The 21,396-nt window shown below is 38.8% G+C and overlaps 1 protein-coding gene across 2 annotated transcripts; it reads right to left on the bottom strand.

The window, feature by feature from the left end:
* Window positions 1-236: 236 nt before the first annotated feature.
* Syx16 (syntaxin 16) lies at window positions 237-20,898 on the bottom strand. 2 transcript variants are annotated; one of them, XM_069319274.1, is made up of 6 exons: window positions 20,795-20,898; window positions 12,579-12,824; window positions 11,349-11,505; window positions 9,275-9,380; window positions 8,823-8,967; window positions 237-7,217 (listed from the first exon to the last, which is right to left on the bottom strand). In XM_069319274.1, exons 2-6 carry the CDS (start codon window positions 12,729-12,731, stop codon window positions 7,035-7,037), a joined length of 744 nt encoding a protein of 247 aa, XP_069175375.1. In that variant the 5' UTR covers window positions 12,732-12,824; window positions 20,795-20,898; the 3' UTR covers window positions 237-7,034. The 2 variants fall into 2 exon arrangements, with proteins under 2 accessions (XP_069175375.1, XP_045625903.1); XM_045769947.2 differs by lacking the exon at window positions 20,795-20,898 and adding an exon at window positions 14,490-14,678.
* Between the last annotated feature and the right edge of the window lie 498 nt (window positions 20,899-21,396).

Raw genomic sequence — 21,396 nt, 5'->3', positions numbered from 1 at the left:
TCCTCGACAATGCTCTTGCTCATCCTCAGGCTTGGAGGATGTATTGTTCGAAAAATTTAGTTTTGTTACAGTAAAGTTAAATTTGAAAACCCAGGTATCACTGTATGTCACTTCTCTTACAATAGAAGAAATGAAGGGATCTGGCTTCCTCTTCTACTATATTTGTACTGATTAGTAAGTCCTCATACATTTATAATGATAATTATTTAAGTGGAAGTGAAGGACACAATACAATGTTCTCGTAAATTACGTATATTTATGCATTTATTATGTATATTTAAATATACCATTCACCATGGTCATACAGGACATTAATCACCTATGTTTTTTATCATACATCAAGAACACAGTAGTAATGCACTGGAGGTTTCTTATTAGCTCTGAGAGTTACCTATCCAAAATTTGCTTTGTTACATAATGCAGTTAGTTCAAAATAGGAAACATTCGTGTACAGTACAGCCAAGATTATATTAAGACATGCATATTGCAATCCCCTAAGATTTTGGTGGTCTGAAAACAAACTGGAGATTTGTTTTCCTGTACGAGTGTTTTAGCAGTGTTTATCTTTTCCTAATACAGTATGGTATTACATTTTCTGAGAGCATACGAGAGAGAGAACTGGGCACCCCTTCTAGTATATAACACTATATGCTCAGTATATTTAATTAGCTACTATATCTTCCCTCCTGTCTTTTTCCTCTAGTGTCCATTCTTGTCCCCATTTCATCCTTATTTTCTTACAATAAATTGTGTCCAAACCTTTGTGTGTTTCTATCCTTTACCAGCTGCTTGATCTTTTAACTAAAATGCATCATATTTGCATTCTCTGATGCATACCAATTTACCTGCCTAAAGCACTTTACACATTTAAATTTATAACCAAAATATTCAATTCTCCTAATATGCTTAACATCAGCAAAAATATTAATGGCAATGTTAATATCCATTTAAGTGCATTTCCCAAGTGTTTCTATATTAACAATTAGTGAGAAAGCGGGAGACTGGAGTGCTTGATGGCAGCAATATTGTGTTTACCATCTTGGTGAAGTTGAAGACTGCTTATTAAATACTACAGTAGTAGTAGGTAGACTTAATTTTCATGGTGAAAAAAATTGGGTTTAATAGTTTCATTACTTCTATATAGTGCTCATAGACTGTATTGGATGTTGTAAATAGCTTACAATGTAAACTTAAGTAAAACCATGATAGCTCATTGACACCCCATAAACATTGCAAATAGTATATCCTGCAAAAGCTTGCTTTTACATGAAAATATGTACTGTACTAAGTTTTTGTTTCATATAAAACACCTTTTCCCTAAGAAATGTTTAGAAATACAATATTGAAATACAAAAAGTTAATCTATACTAACCAACAATTTTTGTTACAAAAATATGCAAAACTTTGCTTCATCCACATCATCTCATACTATAATACGTAACGTACTCTTGCTTCTGCACAGTGACATTTAATGTCGTTGACATCTATACAGGCAAAAAATTTACACAGTTTAAAATGATAAATTCTCAGTGGCACACTGATGGAGTTATCGGCATTAAGGACATGATGGCTTTCATGACTACTGTATTATAAATACATAAATTCAACCACTCTTAATAGAACTGATGACAATTGAAACTATGCCAGAATGAAGTTTATATTAAACTTGATTAACTATACTGTATGTATATTATATATATATTAAATTATATATATATATAATTTTGTATTTATTTAATAAATTTTTCACCCTGAAACACATTGAATTTTTTCACAAGATTAAAAAAAAAAAAATTACAGTATACCATTATGTTTTGGCCAGGGTCTCGAGGAACACATCCTGTGCAGAACTAGAAGTTTACTGAACATTTTTCTCAGTGGCATTGCTTAGCTTATGTGTTTTACTGAACAGCAATGAAACTATATGGACAATAATATATACTGTATATAGGATATGGCAAATGACAAAAATATGGAATCCAATTACAGGTGTGCACAAGTATATAAATTACTTTCCACTATTTAATCTAAAGCCCATGTATAACATTAATAAGTTTATGATTATACTTTTTAGTATAATACCCATTGCATTCTCTGATGCATACCAATACTGCAAGTACACTTGCAGTAGTAATGTTATCACCCTAACAATTGAACCATGTGTAAAATATATTTACAGTAATTGAACAATAAATAAATGAAATACTTAGCATTGCTTTATTTAAACCACGTCTTGTGTTCTCATGTTTTACTCCTTTAAGGTTCCCACATTTTTGTTTTGTTACTTGATCCATGACCCATCTTGTAGGAACATTCCATTACATGCTCAAATTTTAAACTATTTTTTTCATGGCACAAATAATGTTTAATACCTCAGTAAAGAGTCAAACACTGTCTGCCCCCTGTATCAACCTGTATTGATAATGTACTATAATTGGGTTTTGTGTAAGTTTGTATGTACAGTATATGGCTTCTCTTGGCCAGGGACATGAAGCCTATTAGGTATCAATGTCGCCCTAAACCAACTACTGACCTTCCCCAGGATGCAACCCACAACAGTAGTCAAACTCCTGAGGTACTATTTACTGATAGTTGGAAAGAGGCATCAGTTGAGAGGAAATGTTGCCCAAATGCTGCTGTCCTGCTACAGTAATTGAACCCAAGATATTTTGGCTGTTACGTAACAGGTGCTGATGACTACAGTGCCACAGGATCTCATACCTATTTATAGTTTTTTTTTTTTTTAACCATGCATCATATTAGAACATAAGAATAAAGGAAACTGCAGAAAGCCTACTAGCCCATATGAGGCAGTTCCTATTTACTGTGTATGTCAATTTACATTTAAAAACAAAATTTTAGTCTTTTTTTAATTACTTTTGTAAAGCAATTTTGTACTCTATTTGACTCGACTAAATCTGATGCACAAATTATAGTTTGGTTTGTGCTGAAACTGTATTTAAGTAACTGACATTTATGTACAATAACAAAATTGTGAATTAAAATACCCATTTCTGGAAGACTTTATGGACACCTGCTTTCTTACAAGCAACGATGAAAGTAACAAAAATTACAAACACTTTCCCACTTGTTTCTACAAGGTTTTCAAACTTCTGAATCACATTCCAGGACTGAATATCAACCAACTCAACTGCTTAATACTGATAGCCAACCTCGAGTATTAAATCTTGTGTCAAGATGTTAAAAATTCAGAAAATGGCTGGATGAAACTGATGAACTGCAAACTCCATTGGTGGGAAGAAAAAATGGTAAATGCAAATTTCTTAGCATAGAAAAAAGATAGCAATGCCTTATACTGCATCAGTAATAGTCATGGGTAGATCAAATTTCTGAGAGCAACTTGAGAGTCTGAGAGCAGGCAATGCAAGGCTTCAGTGCACTAAATAAATATAACGGTGCTAGGATTTATAATAATAAGCATCGCCAGTAAAAGTACAAATATCATCCTCCAGCTTTATCTAGCACTGATGAAAACCTACTTGGATTATGACGTGCAGTTCTGATCACTGTGGTACAGATTGGAGAAACTCGCTTGAGAGAACACGCACAATGATGACAAAGCCCATCATGCCTAGTATGAGGGACCTTTGTTATGAAGACTGACTGGAATGTTTCAACCTGAGCTCGCTAGAGACAAGTGGGAATATGAACAAGGTTTACAAGTGGGTTAAGGGGCATAAATAAGGGGATACAGACAGGGTTCTGGAACAGTCCACAAGCAATGGATGCAAGCTGGAGAAATGTAATTTTAGGATGGATACAAGTAAATACTGGTTTGGAAACAGGATTGTAACGAGTGGAATGGCCTGCCAGATTAGCATAACAGACAAACAGTTACAAAGGTATCATACACAGTATGGACCAACAAGCCTACTGCAGTACTCCCTAATTTATATATTGTTATTACTGAAACAAGGAGTGCCATTACACCTGCCTTCAATGAAAACACCAAGACACACTCATACTCATCTGATTAATCTACACTAGGATACCTAAGAGTAGATTACACACATTTGCTACATGATTTCTGACAATCATCTGATAAGACAACACCTCACAGCAATTTCATATATTTATAAATTTATGATGTACTATGATGTAAATACCGATGACCTCATGCTTTCTTGGCAGCTTATCCAAAAGTGCCAGTTTTAAGTTTTAGGGGTGAGCTGAATGAAGTTAATGATAATGTACAGGAGTTAAAGCTACCACTTCAAAAAAAAAAAGTTATGATAAAGCTCTTAGAGCAAATGGAGGGGAAGGCATAGTTTGCTCTCTGGCCACTCTTGGTGCCAGTGGAGGGCTTCATGTCCCACATGACTGTCATGGGGGCCTGAATACATTGCATTCATTCCCATATCCCTGGATATAACAGGAGAATTTATGAAATTTGTGCATCATTTTGAATATACTATATGTAGGTAATGTGTCATTGTTGGATGCATCAAAAAACTTGGAGAGCATTCTGTGATGACTTGAGAAGAACATTTGAAGGCAATAAGTAAAGCCAAGGAGCAGAGTAAATAGTACAATATGGAAGTGGTACAGACAGACATGCAAGATGAAGTCAGTGGCAGGCTAGTTTACTCATCAAAATAGCCCAGGAAAGTCATAAACCGATGAAGAATATTGAGTTCTATGCACTTTGGGCCATGGGGAAAGTCTGGAAGAAATGTTATGTCTGGTTTCTATTTTGTAAGTGACGAGTATCCATGGGTTCCATTCAGTGTAAGTGCCAGAAATGAGATAACCCCATAGTGGAGAACATTGCCTCAGCAAGGCTGCTTGTGGGAAGACGAAAGCACACCTCCTTGGTGTGTATCTCCCTTATGCTGGAGACTTCCTGTTTGCTATCCCTAATTTTGCGTTCAGCATCCACCTGGATCTGGCCCTAAATATTGGTCTTACCCTGTGCCTTGCTGCCCATCTCTACCAAACACTGGTGTAGCTGTGGCTGTGTGTTGGTAGTCATGATCTCATCTGTTCAAAGTCAGAGGGAAAGACTGCCAGATGCAAGGCAGTCAATTACATCAAGAAAAGTTTGGCCACAGCTAAGTGTCCAGCACAAAGGTAATCTCAATTGTGCAGACCTGACAACAATGCCTAAATGGAGTTACCCTGCAACCATAAAGGTTTGGAAAACAGGTTGTGAAGGACTACACATTTACACCTACATTGGCTGATACCTATCCACCTAACAGTACAGCTGAGGGAGGTGAGGCGGCCTCCTTCAGGGAGACCCAGAAAACTAAGTACAGCGACCTAGAACATTGTTATAGGTTTGTGCCAATAGACTCTGAGACCCTGGGAGCCTGGGGTGAGTGTGCACTAAAGATCTTAAAGAAAGTGTGTGAGGAATTAGTTAGGCAAACTAGAGACTAGAGTGGACAGCTACCTTTTCCAGCACCTTAATGTTGCAATCCAGAGAAGAAATGTTTGCTGCATCTTGGGCATGCATCCTATCTCTTCAGAGCTGGATGAAGTCTTTGAACAGTGACTGGTGTGTGTGTGTTTTCTATAAACCGTAACACAGTATGTGTAAATATATATATGTCATCGCTTTGATTAGGCCACTAATGTGTTAGTGGCCCTTGGGTAAATTCTGGTAAAAAAAATGATTTTATATATATATATGTGTGTGTGTGTGTGTGTAAATATAAATAAAAGTACCCAGTTTCCTAACAAGCTCAATTTGTTTAAAAATCTATTTTTTTTATCTTAACATGTGGATTGATAGATATGTTTAATGCAGTTTTCTTTGGCCAAAACTAACAAGAGCAATTAGATCCAACCTAACTGTACCAATTATGCCTCAATACTGCCAAACAAATGTGAAACAAGTAATTTGCCATTTTTCCAGCTAAAAAGTTAAGTCTTTATACTGTATCTAGATTTAAAATACCAGATTTACACTTAAGTAAAAGACAAACCCAGCTTTAGTGTGTTCATCAACTAATGGTTTAACTACTGCTGCTGACTCTTGACACCTGCCAAAGCAGTGAAGGTTGCTCTCTGAAACATTTAACAAAATCCTTAATATACTACTCTGCCTTGAATGTTGCAAATAGTGAATTTTATTAACTCACTGTTAAATGTTTTATTGTGAAAGTTCCCCTATATTACCGTTAATGCCAAAGGAATATCTTTACGCTGTCACACATTTTCAAGGAAATATTATTTTTTAAGCCCTTTATGATTTTACCTTAATAGTAAAGTAGCTAAAAGAAGGTTTACGACAAAGGATTAGATGCTATAGGAAGTATGGTTTACAAAAATAAATGATTATTATAGGAGGTTTGCATTATGTTAGCCACAGTATGGATACTAACAGTATAAAAGTTTACTGGGAGCATACCAAGACCTCCTTTAATCAGATCTATAGACATTATATTGGAATGTAAACTCTTCATTAGACCTTCAAGCTGTGGTGAACATAGCATGAACAATGCAATGTTCTATTTTTTGTCCTTATCATACAAATTTAAAGCTTTATTCCAAGTCTCAGTAAACAGTATTAAAACCCTGTTCACTCCGGAGCAGGTTGGTGTACGGCGCGAGCACCTTGATACGAGGGAATGACTAGTCACAAGCACACCGTCATCAACAACAATGACCATGCTGCTCACCTTAACAAAACTGTTCTTCAGCTTCTTTAGTCTTAAGCAGCTCTTCCATATCACAAATTTTACTGTATTTAAAACTTTTCACAAGTTAAATTTACTTAAAAAATATGTTTTGTTTTAAATTTAAAAGACATTTTAGACTTTTAACAGATCTTTAACATCTGCATAATCTTCTATATAATTACAGTAGGTCATTAATGCTATGAATACCAAAATTAATTTAGCTAAAATACCATGAACATACATTGTAAACAAGATTTTCTAAATTTAAGGAATGAAATTCAAATGAACACTATACTGTATACCATACAAGTAAATTACATACAGTTATTAGGAAAATAAATAAAGCTATATAATGTACATTAATGTAGTTAGAAGTCAGATTTACTGTTAAGTTTTGATAATTATAAGGAGAATAATAAGAATAATAATACTCCCTGCTAGACCTAAAATACACTTCATATTACGGTTCTTGCGTTGATAATGTTCCGCTCTCTTCAGCTGTTTTGCACCATCTTCCACTTTAATGGCGGCATGTTCTACATTAAAATCTATTCGATCTAAGATCGTTCCCTACGAAAGAAAAGGAAAACACTTTATATCAATAAATGTCTTGTACTTTACAGTATTTAATTTAATTTACCATAGTTTTAAGATTATTTCTTTATCACTTGCAAGTAAGACATTTTTTAATATATACCATAGTGGTGTATTTTTTATAATAAATTTTCTCCGATTTGTATCAAAGTCAGGTGAAGTTGATTAAACTGCATTATTGTATTTTGCACAAATATTAGTGTTTTATTTTCTTTTTTGGAGGGAGGTGCTCAAAAAAGCAAAATCCGGGGTGAGCATTACAATATAATGTAGAGCTTGGAATTTGTTTACATAAACTCTACCACAACCCATCACTGTCATCTCTTGCCAAAATGGTCAGAACATTGTAAGTTACCACCACTGACTTGTACAGAAGGGAATTTCCATAGTACGACAATGGGGGATGAGGAATGACATGTCTCTGAGCAAAAGTCATAACATAAGTCTTGGTTGGAGAGAACTTGAAGTCATGATTGGTGGCCCAGGAAGACACGTTACTGACTAAGTTGGAGCTGGCACTGGAGGAAAGAAGTGAGGAAAGAGAAGTCATCACTGTGACAGCAGACCCAGTGGGCACAATATCCAAGAGCTGCTTTGGTTCAACGTTGAATCAATGTTATTAATGTTAAAAATTAAGTCAATGTCGTTGATGTTGATTTGTGAGAGTGCACTACATTCCCTTTGCTCTTGGAATATTATGCCTACTGGGTATTGAGATCAACAACATAACAGGCTAAGAAAATGCCTGGGAGAGTGGAGGAAGATCACTTAGGGTAACTAAGAAAAGGTTTGTGCTCAGAACACTATCTTAAGAGTGTTTTCATCCAATCCTCACTATCTCATCCAATCATTTCTGTTCTGCCTGGAATTCGAACCTGGAATTCCCGATTGCGAGTCAAAAACGAACCCCACTGAACTACTGGAACCCTTTTTCTTAGTTGCGGATGAAATTGGCTCAAAAGTTTGAACCCAGTTCATTTGTGACAAACACCAGATCCACAACAATGTAACCAAACAAATGAAGGACAGACATTACATAGAAAAAATGCACTATGTACATTTTTAATGTTTTAAACATTAAATAAGTTGGGAAGACTCCCAACATACTATCTTGGGGAGTCTTCTCCTAGACATGAGGGAGTCGGGTGTTTACAGTAATGGTGGGAACACAGGATTTCCAACTCTCATGTTTAGCAGTGCACATGGCCCTGTGGGCCACTGCAATCCCCTTTTGAAACTAAATAAAAGATTCAGACGTTTTCTGGAATTTGTGCTTTTTCCAGGCTGATTGCTTACAGCATACAGGCCATGCAGTCTGAATTACACCAAAGAATGCACCTTCTGCATGCCACAAAAGGCATAGTGAGGAACAGAGTGAAGGGCAGCATCTAATAACGTCATGAAAAAGGAGGGAGAGAGAGATAGATAAGGCAGACCATAGAGATAATACACATTTATTAATTAATATACACAGTGTATCCAACAGAGCCTAGAAGCACCAGCAGCTTGAGCTAAGTCCTTAGCACTTGAAGTACAAACGTTAAATAGAAAGTGTCTGGGACAAATTTCCATATACCTTACCTGCTCAGACACAAGTTGTGCCACATCTCGAAACAGTTGGTTAAGTTGAACTGTTGACTGCAATATGTGTTGGACAGTTCTGTCCCTCTCCTGTACCTGTTGTGTGTTGTCGGCCAGGAACATCAGCTGCTCTTGTGTCCAAGCTCTGTCAAAAACAACCAGGTAAATCATAAACAAGAGAAATAATCATAAGCACTAAAAATTAAAGACCCAACTGCTATCTATTATTACACAATCATGTTTTAGTGCTGGCTACACAGCACAGTTTGGTACATCTGACCAACATAGTTCTCTCAAGGACCAAGAGCAATAAAGTCCTCCGAGATCAGAAGCCTTGTGGAATGACCTTCATTGAAGAACGGACTTGTACTTTCCAGAATGATTAACAAAATCAACCTTAGATCTCTCATTCCAAAACAAATTGAATAATTTGATTCTCAAATACTACTCACTGATTTTGGCTGGAACTGGAGCTGCCATCAAATGTTCCATATTCACTGTCATAATCACCTCCTCCTTCATGGACAAATGAGCTGGTTTTCTTTATGTTATTCATAGCTGTAATAGAAATTTCCTTGTTACTAATCAAGATTTTGATTACTGAACATTAAAAGCAAGGTAGACCTCCTGCTCAACATCAGGTATAGAGTTCCTTTATATATAATCAAAAGCACTGAATTTCATTAACACACATTTTATTTCAATTTAGAAAAAAAGATTCTTATTAATCCTGATAAAACACCAGCTTTCATATGCAATTGATAGTCATGCCACTTTTATTTTTCCCCAATTATTTTCTATTAAACCTAGAAAATTTATAATGTACCTGTATTTTGGACCTTAACAGTAACTAGAGTACATATGGTTTGATGTAGAAAATCAAGGGTAGTATCCTCAATCTATTTACCAGATGATCCTTCAGGTGGTTTAAGCTGGACAAACAGTATTTGTGTGTTGTGCTGTGTTAATGCAGCTGGTATGCACAAATTGAAATTACTTGTGACTGGGATTAGCAAAAACCTCAGGGCTTTAAAGTTAACTATGTGCCTCCCTGTTATTTATAAGACCCATTCAAGTGGATGGATGTCTTGAGTAATGTGCTGAGTGGTTTAATAAAAACTTTATGCCCGGATTAAGGACTTTCGGGCAAGTCCTTATTCCTATGTTCCCTGGAATACGACCCCGCGAAAAATCATTTAACAATCAAGTACCCATTTTACTGTAGAGTTAAACAAAGGCTACAGTTAAGGATTTGTGCACAGTAAATCCTCCCCGGCCAGGATACGAACCCAGGACAAAGCGCTCGCGAAACGCCAGGCGAGCGTCTTACCACTACACCACAGAGACTGCAAATAAATTTAGCACAGAGACTAATAAATAGCAATATCATTGGTACGTTCTTACCACCGAATACAACTTCATTGATCCAACCCATGAATCAAGGGATAATTAAGACCCTTAAGCACCACTATAAGAAGTTTGCCAGATGTTTCAATAATCAGCCAGGAATAGTTAAGGACTTTTTTGAAGTCTTCACAATAAAGTCAGCTATCTGGACTATTGCTAGTGAATGGGATGAAGTAAAGCTAACACTAAGATATGGATGGAGAATCTTTGGCCTGCTTTGGGTCTGTTTCCTGAGGAAGATAACACAGATTTTGAAGGATTTTGGGCCAAGAAAGTTAAGAGAAGAAATAGAAGAAAAATTAAGAGAGGAACTCCTAGCCTATGTCAGAGGGATAAGACCCCAGAATTGAGAGCAGAACTGGTGACAGAAACACTAGAAGATGACGTAGGCGAGTGAATAGATTATGACGAAGATGCCCCGACCTTTCAAACCATGACTGATAAAGAGATTATGCAATAAATTGTAGATACAGAAAAAAAAAAGATGGTGAGAAATAGGATGACGAAGCTTCAAGGAAAAGGTAACATGGAAAAAATTCAGCAATATTTTGAAGGCATTCTTGCATTAATGGAAACGCATAGCAGTGAGTTTGCCAATAAAGACATGATGAGCCAGTACAATTTGTATATGAAGTTTCTGCAAACAAGAACGAAGGGAATGAAACTAATTTAAATTGAAGTGTCTTTTGCAAAGGCTTCCAAGAAAGTTCACATTAAACCATCTGCACCTGACTCGTCACATGTTGACCCAAACACCTCATCACCATTAATCTTCACGTAAGTCAACCGAACACAATCAACATCCCCCACCGCCTCTTCCATCTAAATAACAATGCTCCATCAATAATAAGAAGTTAGCAAACAGATCAGAACTTCTCATATTGGTGAGTACAAACAAAATTATAGTACTGTACTGTTGAATTTTTGTTATAAAATTGTTGAATTTACCCATAGATTTTGAGAATGATGAAGCACTTTTAATGACACAACAGGTTATTGTTATCTGCTCATAACCTATTGTGAGCAGATAATAGGTTACCTGCTCATAACCTGGTCCCCCTGTATATAAAACTATAAGGTATCCCAACCAAAAAACTAATACACTGTTATTATACTTACAAGTGGTAAATGCCGAACAAGTTGTTACAAACTCATTTTTCACCTCTTGTAATGCAAATCCTAAGGCCCGAACAACATTTTTGTTGAGTGATTCTTCTCGTCCTCGGCCACCACTGTGCTTGATTTGAATCATCAGCATCTGACATCTCTCCAAAGACTGATGACAGATACAAATAAATTATAGAAAATCAAAGGTTATTTCATGCAAGTTTACTCATCTATCATTGTTAGTTGAACACAACATAAAGCCTACAATAGCCTACACACCTCAATTTGAGGTTTGTTCACTTTTATTTAGCATTCCAATTTCATGTTTACATAATTGGGTGAAACAATTATTTGAACTTCAGAGGTAAATTAAATTTGAAAGCTTTCAGGGCAATTATTAACTGACATAATCTGCGAGATCTATTATATAATGTCATTAACCAATCTAAAGTATTGCACACAATTACGGTATATAATACCCAAATCTAATAATACCAAGTACAGTAACAAAGAAAGTACAATACAGTACATGTTATAAGGTATATCTCAAAGAGCTATGAAGAGAAATGTAACTTTGATGAAACCCTTAACACTGCCTAGCATAGTGTAATACTAAATATGAAGATTCTCTTGCAAGTAAGAATAGTATGAAAGTGCTGCCTTGTGGCACAGGTTCAACTATTTCATTCAATAAGCTAGGTATGTGGCTCTATACAAATAGTGTAATGGTTAACAAACATCCTGGTAGAAGCATTTATAAAGGTTTTCTATACAGTAATACTGTATACAGTACAGTACAGTATAGTGGAACCTCAATGCTTAGGATATATCAAGGTTTCTGGATGATCCATTTTTTCAGCTTTTCATTATTTATCACCATACTATTTTAGGGATTTTTCTTACAAAGAATAGTAGTGTGTGTTTTTGCATAACATAGTAATAAACGATGCATTTTTAATCTAAACAAATCTTAACTGTACTCTGCATTTTATTTATTTACGTACAGTACATTTAAAAATAATCGATAATAGTCTCTGAGTTGGTCCAGTTTCTAAAGACTGTCTTGATACTGTAATCTTGGCTACTTGATCAAGGTTAATAAGACTTTTCTGTGGTAAATCTTTTCCAGACCATCATGATTTCTGGTCTATTGCAATCTGAATTACTAAGCTCCCATCGTACAGTATATCAAGCAGATCCATGAACATCCAAATAAAAGCTCACAAAAGAACACACACTAACCCGTCTAATTTCATTATTGTGCGCCGTTAACTGACGTTCCTCCTCGGTATTGTCATCCAGTGAGGGTCGCCTCACCAAATAACTCTGTAGGGCTGCCACTCGCTTTGTTTTCTCTTTCAGTGTGATTATATTGTACTGGACTTCCTCTACCATGCCTGCCCAGTCTGGAAGATGGCCCTCTCCAATTCCACTGAAACCATTTTCTAATTCTTCACTGTGCACCAGAGAATCTTGATCAGAATATGCCTGTACCAATAGAGGAGTGGAGTAATTTAATTATTTGCATCATTTAATGTAAGTTCAAAGCTATAGTATCTACGGGTGTTTCTATCCTGGTGGAACAGAATGTCCCACCAGGTTCTCCTTACCCTTCCCTGAGGGAATAACCACAAAAGAAAAGCAGGAGAAATTTCCATTAAATTTGGTGATTACTTTCACTAAATGCTTGCAACTTGTGTAAATATACAAAATTTTGTATGTGAAATTCCTTTATTATACAGTATATGCAAAATTATATATGCATTATTAACTATAATATGCATTCACTTCATTTATTTAAAGTTTATAATACTTCTGTTAACTTTAAAATGTAAAAATGTTCATTGCATACCTCATTCAATAGCTTTAGCATACTGTACATAGTTTGTTAAATGTTTATTATACTTACACTGTATTAATATCTAAATTACTGCAAATTTTCAATGTATATTTCAATCTCTAGATTTATGGAATTTAACTGTGCTTTTTGAAACTTACAAACACAACAAAATCTCTATTTACTATACACCTTAACACTATTTAATAATTAACTTGTAAGACTTGCCTGAAATCCTGTGTGTTAGTGACTGCAAGAATGTAACTCTCTACCAACATTATTGTATGACCAATTATTTCTTTCACACCAGTTTCTTCTCACTCTTTCTCAACATCAATCATGTATTTTTCCCTTCATTGGTCCTTGTTTCTACATTACCAATTTGTAACATTACAACTTCTTAACCTAATCCAATACTGCATTGCCTATTCCAACTTCAAATTTCCTTTTTTTATTTATTTATTTTTTTTTTACCAAAAACCTACGGAGCGAGGAAATGTTCGGAACCAGGGCAAAATCTCATCCCAAGGCACACAACTGAAGGGCATGCAGCCTCTCAAGGCCAATCCGGGAACATAGACCTGAAGTGCCTGGAAAATGGCCCAAGAAAGAGTGGCACACTGCCTAGGAACAAGTGGTCCCAAAATACTGTAGTTGGGGTTTGGCACTCCATCCAGGAATACCCAAAGAAGACAGGAAAGAGCCAGGAACAGACCAGGGCAGAGCTACACTTGAATTCTGTGAGTGACATGACAGTGATAAAGGAATAGAGGGCACAAGTGCGTATGGTAATCACATCACTGAGATAATGTTGGACAGTAGTTGGAATAGTCTTATCTTATGCACACCACAGATATCAGCACAGTCAGGAGCACAAGAACTCAAAATTTACTACCTAAATGTGGCAAGAAACAGCTGAACAGGAGAAAGAAGATGGAGGAAGAGTACCCTATATATATATATATAAGGGTCCCAGTACTACAGTCGGGTTCGTTCTCGACTCGAGAATCCCGGGCAGGACAGAAATGGTTGGGCACATCTCTTATCACCTAATGCTACTGTCCACCTAGCAGTAAGTAGGTACTCAGGAGTTATTGAGCTTGTTGTGGGGCTTCATCCTGGGCGGGGTCAGTAATTCGACCCTTGTGGTGGACCTCGATATAACCTTAACGTATATAAATACACTCCGGCTTCCTGTCCCACGACACAATGAATTGTTAATTATTATATTCCCCACTTCAACCACTGCTGAACCATCGTCAGGGTGCCAGCCAGCCTGGCAACACCTAGTGCCACATCACGTGTTTGGGACTCACCTCGGCGCGCTTGTACATATTCCTCCTCTGTATGGCCTTGTCCCTCATGATCATGAAGATGTGGGTGAGGTTCTTGGAGGCCATGGTGAGGGAGGGAGGGTGGAGAGTGAGGGAGAGAGGGAGAGTGATGGAGTGTGACCAATATTTGTTGTTGTGGGTGACTCCCGTCGCCGCCGCCAGGTGGCTCCACCTCCCGCCACCTCACAACTCCTTAATACAGTACCAGGGTTAATTATTTATTTATTTATTTATATATGCCTGATATATATGGGTTATATGGCTATATATGATATATATGGCTATATTATGGGTTGCCAGATCCAAATTGCTGAAAGTAGCGAGCTGCCTGTCTAAAAGTAGCGAATTTGTAATAAAAGTAACCCAATTTTTTGTTTAGTGACTGATACGGGTCTCAAAGTAATATATTTTGATATATAGAGTACGCTACACGATGTTAATTGTTTTATTAATATTATTTCTGCACACACACATAATATATTTACACACTATATATTTTTTTTAACCTAAAAGGGGTACCACCTCTGGTGCAAGCATAGGGACCCATAGCCTCGGAGAAGAAAATAAAGAGTACCCAGAGAAGACCTTGTGGATCCTCACTGAACACTTTGATATTTTCTTCTCCTACAACCCCTATTCTTTTAGTATGTGTGTATATATATCAAACTTTATTTTAAAATTTCATTACACAAAAAGGGTAATGCACAACCTGAAGCCCAAGTGATACCCCTGGAGCCCGACCAGTTGTGTAACCAGAGCCCGACCAGTTATTTAACCGGAGCCCGACCAGTTATTTAACCAGAGCCCGACCAGTTATTTAACCGGAGCCTGACCAGTTGTGTAACCGAAGCTCGGCCAGTTGTGTAACCAAACCCTGACCAGTTGTGCAACCATAAGCCTAGCAAGTATACATCTCATCCAACACCCCACCAAGCTAAACAGTCCCAAAGCACAACCAAACTCCATTCCTAGCTCGTCCAAACAAAAATCTTCTTAGATTTCTTCTTAGACCTAAAACCTTCCACTAGCCCTAGAAACCAACTATGGAGCCATATCAAACAATTGAACTATATAAAAAAAAGGAAACTCGAATTTCTAGCAAACATATAAACATAGAGCCCTAGCAAACAAACCTGAAGCACTAGTACATAAACAACCATTGGAGCACAACCATGTACGAACCGAAGCACATCCATGTACGAACTGGAGCACAACCATGCACAACTCAAAGCCCAACAAGTCACACACCTGGTGTTATGTAATCGGAACACGACAAGTTGTGAAACTGGAGCCCGACCAGTTGTCTAACTGCAAGCCTAGCATGAACGAACCAAACAAACAACCTCTGGATTACAACCATGCACGAAAGGAAGCCCGACCATGCACAACCCAAAGCCCAAGTGACACCCCCGGAGCCCGACCAGTTATTTAATCAGAGCCCGACCAGTTGTGTAACCAGAGCCCGACCAGTTATTTAACCGGAGCCCGACCAGTTGTGTAACCGGAGCCCAACCAGTTGTGTAACCGGACCCCGACCAGGTGTGTAACCACAAGCCTGGCTCAAATTGTCGCAAATTTAATTGGTGATATTAAGAAGTAGAATGTGTATTTATATAATATCTTTCATAAACAGCCACTAAATCTTTAATATTTATTAAACAAAACGTGTCTGGAAGTTAAATCAACTCCACAGAACAATAAATTTGTTATATAGATACAGCGTTATTCGTTGGTATGCGTTCGCAATTTAAACTGCTCATGTCCTTTTCGTTCATTGAACACCGAACCCTACACAACCATGCACAACTCAAAGCCCAACAAGTCACACCCCCGGAGTAATGCAATCAGAACCCGACAAGTTGTGTAACCGGAGCCCAACCAGTTGTCTAACTGCAAGCCTAACATGAACGAACCAAACATACAGCCTCTGGATCACAACCATGCACGAACGGAAGCCCGACCATGCACAACCCAAAACTCAGGTGACACCCCCGGAGCCCGACCAGTTACTTAACCGGAGCCCGACCAGTTATTTAACCGGAGCCCGACCAGTTATTAACCGGAGCCCGACCAGTTGTGTAACCTGAGCCCCACTAGTTGTGTAACCGGACCCCGACCAGTTGTGTAACCTTAAGCCTAGCAAGTATACATCTCATCCAACCCCCACCATTAAGCTAAACAGTTCCAGAGCACAACCAAAGTCCATTCCTAGCTCGACCAAACAAAAATCTGCTTAGAGCTACCTAAAACCCTCCACTTGTCCTAGAAACACACTATGGAGCCATATCAAACAATTTGTAGCGAGTAGATTATCCCAATAATATACTCGCTCCAAATGCTTTGTTAATATTCCTGTCAACCTTTGGAGATGAATGAGGTGAGGCGTTGCCCGGGCATATAAGCAGCAATAGCAAACATTAACCAGAGTCTACTTTCAAGTGTGGTCTAGAGCAGACACTTGCGAGATACTGTACCAACGCTCAGTGCGCTCAACTCACACCAACGTATCACCTGTGTACTTCTGTATATTCGACCAAATATATATATAGTATCTTAGTGTCTGTGTTTATTTGTCACCATACTTTACGTAACAATAGAACCGTTACATTGGTGACCCAGTGAGTGAAAAAGAACACCTAGTCACAAACTAGATCTTCGTCATGGATTTATCTACCAGGTTTCCAGCATACAACGCAGATGATTCAGAATTTTGGTTCATGCAGATGGAGGCTATTTTCGACCTTCACGAAGTTTCGACGATACCCAGCCACGATGGACTACAACATGGACTCTCACTGGACCTCTACTGCTACTGTTAGCTGTGATGGAACGCTGCCAACACCCTCGCCACAGCTATGATTTTCATCGCGATCGTCTCTGCCTTTTCATCTACTACGGCTTGCTGCTCCACGATCACTACTCACTCATCTGGCAGCTTCATCAGTAACTACATAATGTGTGATCTACAGCCTGTCCTGCCGACTCTCCGTCGCTGCCAGGGCACTGCTTGTTCTACAGGGGCGCCCACGAAAGCTGCTCTTTCGTCAGATTCATCTACACGTTCACTGCATTTTGATACTCTGCCGACTCAAGCCCTTTGCGCAGTACAGGACTTACAGCTTGCGTTTCCGACTCTTCGTCGCCTCCAGGACAATTCAGCTCTAGCAGTGATTACCTCGTTGTCCTAACTACGTGCCTACATTACCTCCTAAATGTCCTGGTGCCCGAGCCCATCCGCCCCGGATCTAAATGCTCCACCAGCGACCCAAGGACGCAGCAATTATGCACATTCTTCTCTCCTGCTACACAGAGCTTGTCCACACACTGCCTACATCTTTTGGTACCAGACTACAATTTCCACAGTCAACAATGTAGTACTCGGCGTGTACAGTCCTAATCAACCCAAGACGCTACAGCTTCGACACAGAGCAGACAGCAGACTACGGCCGCATCCAGCCGCCACGCTCTCGCTCCCCGAGTTTAGACACTCACAATTCTCAATCGAGCCGCCATGCTCTCCCACATAGAGCTCCACGACTCCGGCCTCACTCAGCTCTCTGCTCTGCTCCAGGCTTCGTCTCAACGTCTGCGACACTGCTAAATCCAGAGACACATCCGCCGACTACGCAGTTCACTTTTCGACCCCAATTACCAGCCGCACCACAACCTGATCCTACGACGACGGACGATCCTGTGCGACCTCCCACCCTACGACCCCAGTTAGATGACATCAGCGAAGAGGAGGAAGTTAACTTTGATGGTTATGTAACGCGAGCAGGGCGTACAATTCACCGACCAGCTAAGTTCCTTGATCAAGTATTTTTCCTTTCATCCCCTGGGAGGGGGAGTTCTGTAGCGAGTAGATTATCCCAATAATATACTCGCTCCAAATGCTTTGTTAATATTCCTGTCAACCTTTGGAGATGAATGAGGTAAGGCGTTGCCCGGGCATATAAGCAGCAATAGCAAACATTAACCAGAGTCTACTTTCAAGTGTGGTCTAGAGCAGACACTTGCGAGATACTGTACCAACGCTCAGTGCGCTCAACTCACACCAACGTATTACCTGTGTACTTCTGTATATTCGACCAAATATATATATAGTATCTTAGTGTCTGTGTTTATTTGTCACCATACTTTACGTAACAATAGAACCGTTACAAATTGAACTATACACAAAAAAAGAAACCCAAATTTCTAGCAAACAAACATAAAGCCCTTGCAAAGAAACAAAGCCCTAGCAAACAAACCTGGAGCACTAGTACACAAACAACCACTGGTGCACAACCATATACGAACCGGAGCACAACCATGTACGAACCGGAGCACAACCATGTACGAACCGGAGCACAACCATGTGCAACCCAAAGCCCAACAAGTCACACCACTGGTGTTATGTAATCGGAACCCGACAAGTTTTGAAACCGAAGCCCGACCAGTTGTCTAACCACAAGCCTAGCATGAACGAACCAAACAAACAACCTCTGGATCACAACCATGCACGAACGGAAGCCCGACCATGCACAACCCATAGCCCAAGTGACACCCCCGGAGCCCGACCAGTTATTTAACCGGAGCCCGACCAGTTATTTAACCGGAGCCCGACCAGTTATTAACCGGAGCCCGACCAGTTGTGTAACCTTAAGCCTAGCAAGTATACATCTCATCCAACCCCCACCATTAAGCTAAACAGTCCCAGAGCACAACCAAAGTCCATTCCTAGCTCGACCAAACAAAAATCTGCTTAGAGCTACCTAAAACCCTCCACTTGTCCTAGAAACACACTATGGAGCCATATCAAACAATTGAACTATACACAAAAAAAAGAAACTCAAATTTCTAGCAAACATATAAACATAAAGCCCTTGCAAAAAACCTAGAGCACTAGTACACAAACAACCACTGAAGCACAACCATGTACGAACCGGAGCACAACCATGCACAACCCAAAGCCCAACAAGTCACACCCCTGGAGTTATGTTATCGGAACCCGACCAGTTGTGTATCCAGAGCCCTGGAATACAGCTGGAAAGGATCATCAGGTCAAATAGGGGGACCTTTGACAAGCCGCCGGCTTACTGCCCTCATCGAGGCCACTAGTGTTAGTGGCCCTCAGTTAAATTCAGTTCCCGGAGGAGTGTCCCCGCTCCTTCCTGTTGGGAAGTTGTTCATCAATTGCAGTATCATACTATCATGCAAGAGGAGCCACACATCTATGGTTCATCCAATATTATCAGCAGACTTCTAGATGTTACTATACTGCTCGGCTTAGACTCGGTTACAAGTATCTCTGGGAATTCTCATTATCTGCTGATGTAGATCTGACCAAATGTAAACTGTATATCAAGATTGTAACTTGCTTAGCTTCAGTCCCTGAGCCCATTATGTGCCTCTGTAACCCTTTCTACTACCACCCACAAGATGGGTATGGGGTGCATAATAAATGAACTAAACTAAACTATTGCAGTATTTGTACATTGAACTGTCGCTTGTCAGTAAACTTAGTTGTTAACTATTAACTTCATGAAATAATATTACCTTATACGCGAGAATAATTCTGAATACACAGCGATAAAATTGATGAATGCGGCTTTGGGTCGGTTCAAGTTCAAGTTCAAGTATGTTTATTGAGATAAGCAAGAAATACATCTCAAAGGGATAGAGTAGCTTAGGCTATTTCTACCCCCCAACTTTGGGTCAGGCGGCGGTGTAGGGAAGCCTGGCCTGAGGACAGGCAACTGTAAATGCTTCTCCCTCCACATACTTCAAGTGAAAATAATTGCCAACAGATCCTAAATATCGAACCTACTATACGCCTAATTAATTATAGAATATAAAATTAATTTATACACGATAAAAACTTTTTAATACACAGTACATGAAAGTCGATAATAAATGCGTCTTGGGATGTGGGGGAGACGACCGCCGCGTTAACGAGCCTAGCCTGACGACGGGGTAGTTTAACACTGGGGAAGTGTATTCTACATAATATCCTACCCATATAATGTTGGCAAATCATGATCCTCAAAAATCTTCCACAATATCCGAGAGACGAAAGACTATTTAGCATTAGTGGAATACAAACATTTGAATACTACACAACCCGGATGAAAAAAAAAAATAGGGAAACAATGACCCTCGGAGACATTACAAAACTCAATGCTATAATAGCGAACAAATGTATAATGCATTAAGCATTGTAGGTGAAGGTAGACTATATATTCATGCATACCTCCCAACTGCTCAGATATATTTCAAAAAAAACAAAAAAAAATGATCAGCCTTACCTACACGGGACCGACCATGCTCACACCACGGCTGCTTCCTGACGACTGACAGGGTCGGCGTCGATGACCCCGTAGCGACCAACCGACCCAGAGACTCCCTGCCTAAAATTATTTGAACAACGTATTGAAATTCCTAGCGTATAGCGCCAGGAATGTGTAAATTAATATTTATATGCATTATATGCCTTTCTAAAGTAATTTATAGATCTGAATATCATATATTGTCTAACAAACGAATTATTTAAGTTAAGATTATAATTATGCCAGATACAATTAAGTCTCATCGCACACAAGAAGATTCGTCAGCGGATTTTTTTTTATTTATATATAAAAAAAGAGTTCTTAAATTCTTGTAAAACCAGTTTTTAAATTCTTGTAAAGCCACTATAGCATGCATAGCGTTTCGGGTAGGTCCTTAATCCTAATGTTTATCCCGGAGTATGACCCGCCAAATCGTTAAACAACCTATTCTCTGTCGGGTGAACAGTTAAGGATTGTCGTCCGGTCAGTCCTTCCCGGCCAGGATCAAAGGGCTGGCGAAGAGCCGGGCACGTGCTTTACCACTGCGCCACAGAGACTGCTCCGTGGCGTAGTGGAATTTT

This window comes from Procambarus clarkii, chromosome 92, assembly GCF_040958095.1.
Source record: "Procambarus clarkii isolate CNS0578487 chromosome 92, FALCON_Pclarkii_2.0, whole genome shotgun sequence".
In the NCBI taxonomy this organism is placed as follows: Eukaryota; Metazoa; Arthropoda; class Malacostraca; order Decapoda; family Cambaridae; genus Procambarus; species Procambarus clarkii.
The sequence above is the reverse complement of the archived record's forward strand: the minus strand, read 5'-3'. Positions and strand labels throughout refer to the sequence as shown.